Raw genomic sequence first — 9,309 nt, 5'->3', positions numbered from 1 at the left:
AACGAAAACGGGCTGCATATCCGATTTTAACAACAAGAAGCAGAACTCCTCCTGATCTTTTTATATTATTATACACGATTGTTCTCGTTTCTTTTAAATGATCTTAATTTCATGGTGCAGGCAGGGATGCAGAAGGGTGTCGATATTTTTATACGCATTAAATCGGATTCATTTCGCTGCTTATAAATCTTCACTAAATTGCAGGGAAGATGGGAGCAACGATGGGATCGAAGTTGAGGGCCAATTTTTTAGGAAGCCCCCAAAAGTTAAAAAAGCTCCCGGGGCCGGGAGACACGCCTTTTAACTGCCGTGGATAACGAAGAAAAGTTTCTTCCTCGTTTAACGTGGCAACAAAATAGAATAGCCGGAGAACTTTAATCTAAAAATGCTGATTATCGTTGCCAAATTTGAACGAAATCGGGACTTTCCTCTCAAGATTAGGCTGTGGGCAGGCGCGATCCGGAACTAGGAAAATCCCAAACGAGAACAGAACTGCCCACCAACTGTCTCTCTTGGGCGACACCCCATAACAATTCAGTTCGCTCTCTAATTGCCTCCTCTCTCTCCCCATCAATCGCCGTCCGATCAAAAGGAGGTGGCGGAATAGTCCCTCTCTCTCTCTCTCTAAAACTTCCTGCAGGAGAGGTACAAAGCGCAAGAGAATATGCTTTGCTCCTAGCACTTCTCACCCGACTTCAACCTCCCCTTCACTATTTTCCTTCCCTTCCTTTCTTTCTCTTCCTCCCCACGTCTTGTTGACAGAGAGAGAGAGAGAGAGATGGAGGTGTTGCAGGAGATTTTTCTGACGGCCTTCTTCTCCCTCCTGTTCGCTTTCCTCCTCGCGAAGCTCGTCTCTGTGGCCGCGGACTCCGACAAGGAGACCCGGAAGCAGACCACGACTGACGATGATCTGCCCGCAGTGGTTGGAGAGAGGCTGTTCGGTCGTGCTATGGAAACGGTCCCGGCGACGTTGGAAGGAGGTGAGAGCCGCCAGGTGGCGGCTCTTGAATTCGCGAAGGAGGAGAAGGAGGCGGCGAGGTTTGGGGACGTTGTATACGAGGGGGTGAGGGAGACGACGGAGACGGTGGTGGTTCGTGAGTTGCCGGAATTCGGGACCGGAGGGGGTGAAGGTTGTGGTTTGCAACGGGTTTTCGAGGGGGGAGACGCGGAGGAGGAGAAGGGCGGGGTCGTCGCACTAGAGGAGGAGGAGAAGCGGGATGTCCTTGGGGGTCACGTGTCGGAGTTGGCTTCTTCACCTTCGGATGTGATTAGTGAAGAAAAATTGGCGGTCGAAGAGCAAACCAAGGGAGGACAATCCCCACCTGCGTTGTCGGCGGAGATGATGGAGACAGAGGATCGTGGTGACAAGTCTGTAGCTGGTGAACTGCGCGAGATTGGAACGACGGACGTTTGCAAAGAAGAAACTGCAGAGAAGCAGCCGAATGTTGCTCGTGAATTTGATCTCGAATCGCCGAAGGAGGCCGAAGAAAAGGAAGGAAGCGGCAAGAAGGGTGAAGCAGGAGAGTCTGAAGCACATGGGCAGGGAGGAGAGATTAGTGACGAGGAGGATTGGGAAGGGATCGAGAGAAGCGAAGTGTCTAAGCAATTCAGTGTTGCAGAGAGGTTCATTGCTTCTCCCAACGGCAACGAGATGTTATCCAAGTTGGAAAACGATGTTCAAATGCAACTGTACGGGCTGCAGAAGGCGGCCACAGAAGGGCCCTGCTATGAGTCTTCGCCCTCGGCACTGAAGCCGGGTGCTCGTGCAAAGTGGTATTAACTACTAATACCTCTTGTTCTCTTTAAATTCCTACTTTTTACTGCGTTCCTTGCGAGGTAGCGATATCTATAGTGCAACCAGGTACAGTTTTTTATAGATAACCTCGATAAATAGAAGGGATAGGATGAAAGTTTTCGAAGTGTATTACCATTATCTGGATGGATTCTGCCGATTCTTTATACTCTTTCTTAGATGATGATTTCTCCCATTTCATCATCTTCCTCCATCTCCTTTTCTGCCGTTTGGTGGGATTCAAACGTCATTAAAGAAGACACCTGTCATTCATAGCTGACGCTGTAAGCGTCTACGATAGGTATAGGACAAATGGGAGCTAAATGTAATGTGTATTAGGTGGTGAGCTTGTCCTATTTGGCATTGGCAACACTATCTCCATTTGACGTTGGACAGCCAGGGGATGTGTAGGGGGTTATTTACCCTACATTTTAGGGTGTAGTTTGATTGCTAGTCATACTAACAGGGTAGAGAGCTGCGATCTTTGAGTGATGGAGGACACTGGTTACGTGTGCAAGGAATGCTTGGCAAAAGGTGGGGAGCATAAGTCCGGAGATGGCAATGGAGCAGTATATTGCACTTCTTTCTGAAAGCATTCCCGAGTGGAGAGCCTCAGTATCACTGGTAGGTTGCAAGTGTTTCTTTAAAGAATGTTGTAGCTAGTTACTTTTATTTTCTAATGGGAAATGCAAGATCAGCATTTTCACACCTTGTTGATTCAGGGGAATCAAGACTATGATGGAATGGTAGCACCTGTACTGGCAACTCCAGATTCAAGCTCATCTACAGGTCACAACACAATCTTAGATGCCCAAAGGTAAGTTCATGGAAAGCCCTTGTTCTTGTCATTCGTATGCCTGCACTGCTATACCATGGATGAATACAGGTTTAGTTGCGCCTATATGGAGCTTTATATAAATTATACGAATCTTAAAAGGATTTGTCAATGTTGTGTTTGAAGACATTTAGTTGAAATTGGTGGCTAACTTTCTGGATCTCATCTCTTGCACAAGGGCAACTAACCAGGGCTAGGAAACACTAGCTTTGACTTTCAGCCTAGTGGGCAATCGTCTATATGTTTGGTGTGTCAAGTACAAGAATAACTGAAACAGTTGTAATGATGAAATTTAAGCGATACTGTTCCTGTGGTAGAATGGTCTGTCTTGCACTTGAAGTCTGGACATTACAAAAGTTGGATATGCCCTAATTTGTTTTCTATGAGCAACATTGGCCTATTGCTATCATCCCTTTTTGTACCCGCAATTATAGTTGTCTGAGTATACCTGCATTCATTTACAATGCTACTTTGTGAAGTAAAGGCATTGGTGTAACGTGCATTCATTTTTGTTGGTTTTGAAAAAATTACTTGTTCTTCATATGATCATAGATGAATCATGGCCTGAAGAGATTGAAATTAGTTTTTTGTAGCATTGGAACATGTCTTGGCATTTCATTTTTACATGAGCAGTAGATGCATCTAAGACCTTGGAAATCATTGAATTTTAGAAGATGAGGTTTGTGTTTTCTTTATCTCAAGTTATGTGTTGCTTCTTCTTGATCATGGTATGATTCAGTTCATTGGTGACCTTAACAATAAGGTTCTTTGTTTGTCTTTTTTTTTTGCTAGTTTATCCATTCAAAAGCTTTAGATCCTGTCAGGCTTTATGGGGAGCAGCAGTTTAAATAGTTAGCTTGTACCTTCACAAATTGTTGTTTCTTGTGTCTTCTATGCCTTATAGCTTACCCAATTGTTGCTTGTCTTTTCTTTTCACCTAGGATGTACTTCCTTTTCTGCCAACATAATATATATTGTAAAAGCAGCTACTTTTTATTTGCAGAAAGGTAAACGTTCACGCATGCAATGTTGGAGGCACTGATTCTCCTGTGTTAAAGTTCACAGAAAGGAGCAGTCATATGGATTCACCTGGTAAGAAAAACAGAATTTGAAGGAAGAATTGTCCGACGCTTTACATCTCTTAAAGTTCAGCTCTTATTCAAAATATTAATAAATTTATTTTGCAACATATTCACAACATCAAGGACTGGTTGTTGTATTACCCTATTGTATTCCTCTTCTTTTCCTAGGCTTTGTATACTGTGATGGTCATTGTTCATGTGTTATCTCCCAATGTTGGTTGCCACTCTTTCTGTCCTGCCTTTTCTTTTCCCATTTCCAGTCTCAAACAAATTTTGAATACTGATGTCTTACGTGGGACCACTAAGTTATGGCTCCATCACATTATTTTGCTTGCGGTCCATTGTCAAGTTACATTGCTCCAATACTAAGTCACATGGGTGCCTAGGAAACCCTGGAGTACCAGTACCAATACACAGGTAGGGGTACGCAGATACACCTGGGGTATGTTTTACTTTTTTAATGATTTACTTTTCTATCTTTTAAGCAAATTCTGCTGTATGGTTATATTTATGAGCTGCATATGAACTATGAAGATGACATAATTTGCGACACAACCATAATTTTGCTTCAAATTTTGATTTTTTTGTGAATGGGCACACATACCTTGCCATAACCTCGTGCCCACCTCTTGTAAATTGCCATGTCGATACCTGCATCACCATAACGTTAATGGCAACCATGTGTAGGCTACAAGTTGAAGTCATTAGCACGATGATTGAGCCAAATTTGGCTGGCCAGCTGGCCGAGACATGGCCAGCAAGCATGGTGGGGCTGGTGGCTGAGGAGGGGTAAGCGAACCTCTGTGCCGGGATCATTACACCATCCAGCACCAGCCTTTACTCGTTTACTTCAGTCGGTTTTCCACACCGGGCAAGTTCATTGTGGAGATTTAATTAGCTTCACATACTGAAATTGCTAACAATGAAAAATTGAAGATCAGCTACTGAACTGTTTGTGATCGTATTATTGGCCATTGCTATGATGCCATAGGGAGGACTTTAAACAACAGAGTTTGGCTTTCAGTGCAATTTTTTCTGATTATTCCTTTTTTAATCTCTCTCTGTGTGTGTGTGTGTAGGCCAGTTGATCTTGAGATATACGAGATCTTAGATAGATAACAACTTTAAAGTTTTACTGCACAGCAATTAGCCAGTTATGGCATCGGTAAGATGCTCACCTCTGGTGTGGTAGTGCTTAGGTGTTTGTTTTTATCTGTTTATACTTTCTAGAGATTTTAGTTATTAAGCTTTTAGAAAATAAAAATTGATGTACTGATAAAAGCTACATGATATATGGCTGATACACAGTCTTATAACCATATGCATTTGTGGCTTTTGATGTTGGTCGAGTTGCATGCTTCCATCAAGTACAACATAAACATAGGCTATATGATCCTTGTGTTACTGTAGTTTGTCGATATGCTCTAAATCATTCATATGGGTACCAAATTTGGGTTCGGTGCTTGGCTCTCTCTACGCCAGGCCTAGTCAACTCTGACAATAGTGGGGTGCGTGAAGACAAATAGGCCTCTTTCCCACTCTCTTACCTTTTCTTTTGTCGATTGTTGGTTCTAGTTTTGGTTTTGTTTGACCCTACATTTCCTTTGGTTTTCATTTGTTCTGGTATTGATTTTTCAGAGCATGCAGTAGATTCTTCTTCAGTCTAATCATTCCCAGCCTTGAGGACACTGCCTGGTTTCTGGACTCTCTGAGGCCCTGGAGTATTCGTCAAGGATAACAACCCATGCCTATCTGCATGGTATGTCAAAGTGTTGATAATTGTGGTATTGTGTACATGGTCTAGTTTGTTCCAAGTTAATAACCTCCAGGACATAATTCTGGAAGCAACTGATTGGTGTTATGCATGTGATTATGAATATACGTGCTCTCTTTCTCAGGAAAATCAGATTTATTGATTACACATATTGCTTGAAGCAGCATCTTGGTTTGTCATTTTAGGGAACCAACTGCTGATCGAAATGGCTAAGTGAAAATCCTAAAGTTACAGAAACTACTTGCCTTACATTGTTAGGCACTCCCGTTCATTTCTGCGGGTAAAAGAAGCTTCTCTTGTGTGAAGTTTCATGGCTATGGCGTTCGCCATTGCATCTTGTGGTTGCGTGATTGTTCTAATTCTGTTGTAAAATGGTGTTTTGTAACTCGTTGATGGTGCCACGTATTTGATCGTTTGTTCGATTCGGATTAGGGTGAAAATATCTTCAGGATATTTTCTGTTAATCAAATGGAATAATGTTCTTGAAACTTTACATCGCAAAAGCACATCTGTGACTTTTCTGTTAAGGAAAACATGAAGGTTTTAATAAAAGTTTGCGTAACTTCCTCAGGACCTCAAGTCCAATCATTTTCGTGAAATGCATGAGAACTATATTTATGCCATCATTAAGGGAAGTAATTAAATTGTAATTGTTTAAGGAAAATAGTGCAAAGAAGATAATGGCGAATAAAAATGAGGTTATTAAGATTATGCTGTTGATAAGAGTAAAGCTGATGTTGCGAGCATCGATAAGATTGTCCATCTTTATCACATCTGACTGTGATTATATAAAATCTAGATTTAATGTTGGCGATATTTAGTATATAAAGAGCAAATAACATCATATAAATATTGAAGGCTGTAATGTTCATAGGACGATGGTGGCGTTCCGTGGTGAAAAGCCATATGCTTGATCTCATGTTTCAACAATGCAAACACGATTAACGTATCGTTTTGACACCAGAGTCCTGGTTTCGCATGCCTGTCGTCCGTTGAAAACCGGAAACTGAACGAAGCAATTGGACTCATCTGCAAACCAAACAGAGCAGCCGAATACCGGATGGTTATTTGGCTTCTTGGGGAGAGCCTATGGTAATGGCAGACCGACCCATCATCATCCCTCATCACCTAGCGTTCACCATCTCAGCCAACGGATAGGAAGTGTGTGTGGTCATCCCGCCGGATTTCTGGGAGACCAACCTCTCGCTGCTTCCTCCTCTTCTCCGCGCTGATCCTCCTCTTCCTATCTTTCCTCTGGAAGATCTCCAAGAAGGCTGGTTCGTCAACCTACCCATCTGAATTTCCTCTTCCAGAGGAGCTTCTTGGCCGCGTACTGCTTGATGTTAGGTGCTTTGTGTCTTTCTGCCTCCGGCGGATTGCCGTCGTTTTATCCTCCATATTTGACGCGTATCGCCTATTTAGCGATTTGCTACTGGTTTCGGACGATCCCTAACGTTGTCCGATCATATTATATTATGCTGATTTTCTTCTTCAAGAATACCAAATAAAATCAAAACATTATCTGCTTCCCTCTAGCAAAATATTTCACTCTCTTTAGCAAAATTATGGAATACAATGAACATTGCAAAAAAAGGACATCATCCTTCCTGAGATTTTTTCCATCAGCCTGTTGAATGAAGCCTATCCTTTGCAAAATACTCTCTCTTTTCCTTTAGCAAAATTATGGCAGACGATGAACATACCAAAAAAGGAGATCGTGCTTCCAGAAATTTTCCTTCACCTTGCTGGTTATAATTCCGTTGCGACCATATCCGCTCAAGAGGTTGAATGCAAACTGCTGCAGAAGACAACCGAACTAAGATAATGCCATAATAGTTGAATTCCCAAGCTTCCGGTTACATCCACCCTGAAAATTTTTACTGACGGATGAAGAAAGTCTGGATTTAAAGGCAAAAAACTACAGAAAGCCGAAGGAAGCGTACAAGGTCCCAGCATTTTCAGGTACCAGAGACAGGCCCATCATATTATTACGTAATTCATTCGGAACATAAATGCGATGACAACATGATACGAAATTTACTTGCATAGATGACAGAAACAAAACATCAGATCAGCAACTGTGTAACAGATTTACATGCTCCGCAGCCTTGCAAGTAAAGGTACAAGCAGGCAGAAGACCTGTAAATAATGCACAAGAGGACCACTAGGACTCCAATTTCCTGCAATAAATGATTGTGGAATCTTCTTAAAAAGTGCCAAGCGTGAAGTAGATTTATTTTGCATTCTGCAGATATGAAAATGCTGCAAATGTGAATGTGAATAGGGATGCATATGGTTCGTCTTAATGTATGCTTCAAGTCTACGCAAAAAGTTCTCTCAACGTTAGGTTCAAGAAGCCGGAAAGTTTTGAACTTCACATGTTTGAATCTTTTCACATTGCAAACTTGGATTCACACAATACCAGAGAGGTTTCCATTTCCCCCGAAAGACGAATTTGATACAGCGGACTGTGCGTTCCTTTTATTTGGTCTAATCAAATGGCTACACAATGGGCAGGCACGAATAGATAATGAATATGGATGTTCATGTTTAGTGTGTTGTAAAAAACTTACCTGATAGTTGTAAGCTATAACAGGAAAAGAAAAGCCAACCACCATGAAGGTGCTGGTCAAGCAGTTGGCGGCCGTCCATTTCAGTGGGCAGCACACCGCTCAACATCCTTCAAACCGCCGTGTTCCGCCAAGCAGACATGGGCATGTCAATCCTGTAGTTACTTCTGTCCCATCTGCTGCACGAAAATGAAGGGATGAGCAAACATTTATTTGAAAAATATATGCAATTCATGTGTTCTTTGCAAAACAAGAAATGCATAAATTCAGTTTACTGTTCCAGTGACGAGTTAAGAGGGGATTTTTTTTCCCATAAGAATTAGCATCTATAGCACCATCAACCTGGACATGTGTATGGCTCGATCCTATTAACGTGAAGATCTTGCATGTGGTTGCATCGTTGCAGCAAATGATATTTAATAAGCCTTCACGAATAATGATCCACGAAGACATTTTATCTTTGACATTTCTTTTCTTGTTCCCCTTCTTCTTTTGCCTTTCGTTTCTTATTTTCCTTCCTCCTTTTTTCCCCGCTCCAGTGGATAGATATGTCAGGACTGAAAGAGATATTGAGAACCATAGCCAAGTTTCTTGTTCATTTGGTACCACTAAATTGCTTCGATGAGAATACAAGTACAGGTATGATTTCACGCGTGCATTACGTTTTAAAGTCATATTACAAAAGCAAGTGCTTGCAAAGTTATTTTTCCCATTATACATGGAATAATTAAGTATTAAATAGATATCCTGTAATAATAAGCCTAGCCAGGAATATCCTTTAAGACCAAAAGTTGGACTGCAACATAAAGAGAACTTTGAAGATACTGGGAGTTAAATCCCATAATTGTGTATCATATATTGAATGTCATTGTTCTGTCCTTCCAAAAGAGAGTTGCCTTGAATATCATATATTGAAGCTCTCATGGAAACAAAGATATTCAGTTACCACTTTAAAAAAGTGAAGAAAATGAAAGCTTGTAATTCCTGAATGTAGATGCTGGTGCATGTTCATCACATCCCTGTTGACATAAAGGACGCAAACAATTGCCAGAGCAGAAGCAGAAACTGCAGAGGAGACCAGACCACCCACAGTAACTCCAAGAAATCAAGGAATCTGCCATAAACTGGCTTCCAACTAGTGAAGCAGATTTCTCAACAATGCCTTCACTGAAACCCAACTGAAAAAGCAACTAACATGTGCACAAATATTAACAAGATTATAAACCAAAGCATTCCAACACTGAATTTAGGAAAAC

General features: G+C 41.6%; 1 protein-coding gene across 2 annotated transcripts; it reads left to right on the top strand.

The window, feature by feature from the left end:
- The first annotated feature begins 540 nt into the window (after positions 1-540).
- Positions 541-5,628, top strand: LOC116260810 (acyl-CoA-binding domain-containing protein 3). 2 transcript variants are annotated; one of them, XR_004174174.2, is made up of 6 exons: positions 541-1,773; positions 2,311-2,416; positions 2,515-2,609; positions 3,631-3,719; positions 4,789-4,874; positions 5,348-5,628. XR_004174174.2 is itself a non-coding variant. In XM_031639313.2 (5 exons), the coding sequence occupies exons 1-5, from the start codon at positions 779-781 to the stop codon at positions 5,374-5,376; spliced, it is 1,314 nt and encodes a 437-aa protein (XP_031495173.1). In that variant the 5' UTR covers positions 544-778; the 3' UTR covers positions 5,377-5,628. The 2 variants fall into 2 exon arrangements, 1 of the variants encoding a protein (XP_031495173.1); XM_031639313.2 differs by lacking the exon at positions 4,789-4,874 and having other exon boundaries at positions 544-1,773.
- Positions 5,629-9,309: the final 3,681 nt, after the last annotated feature.

This window comes from Nymphaea colorata, chromosome 9, assembly GCF_008831285.2.
Source record: "Nymphaea colorata isolate Beijing-Zhang1983 chromosome 9, ASM883128v2, whole genome shotgun sequence".
NCBI classification, from domain to species: domain Eukaryota; kingdom Viridiplantae; phylum Streptophyta; class Magnoliopsida; order Nymphaeales; family Nymphaeaceae; genus Nymphaea; species Nymphaea colorata.
Note: the sequence above shows the minus strand (reverse complement) of the source record. Positions and strands in the feature narration are given on the sequence as shown.

Coding starts and splice junctions, on each gene's coding strand:
- LOC116260810 (XM_031639313.2), top strand. CDS start 779: ATGGAGGTGTTGCAGGAGATTTTTCTGACGGCCTTCTTCTCCCTCCTG. Junction 2,417..2,514: donor GGAGAGCCTCAGTATCACTG/GTAGGTTGCAAG, acceptor TTGTTGATTCAG/GGGAATCAAGACTATGATGG. Junction 3,720..5,347: donor CAGTCATATGGATTCACCTG/GTAAGAAAAACA, acceptor TTGATTTTTCAG/AGCATGCAGTAGATTCTTCT.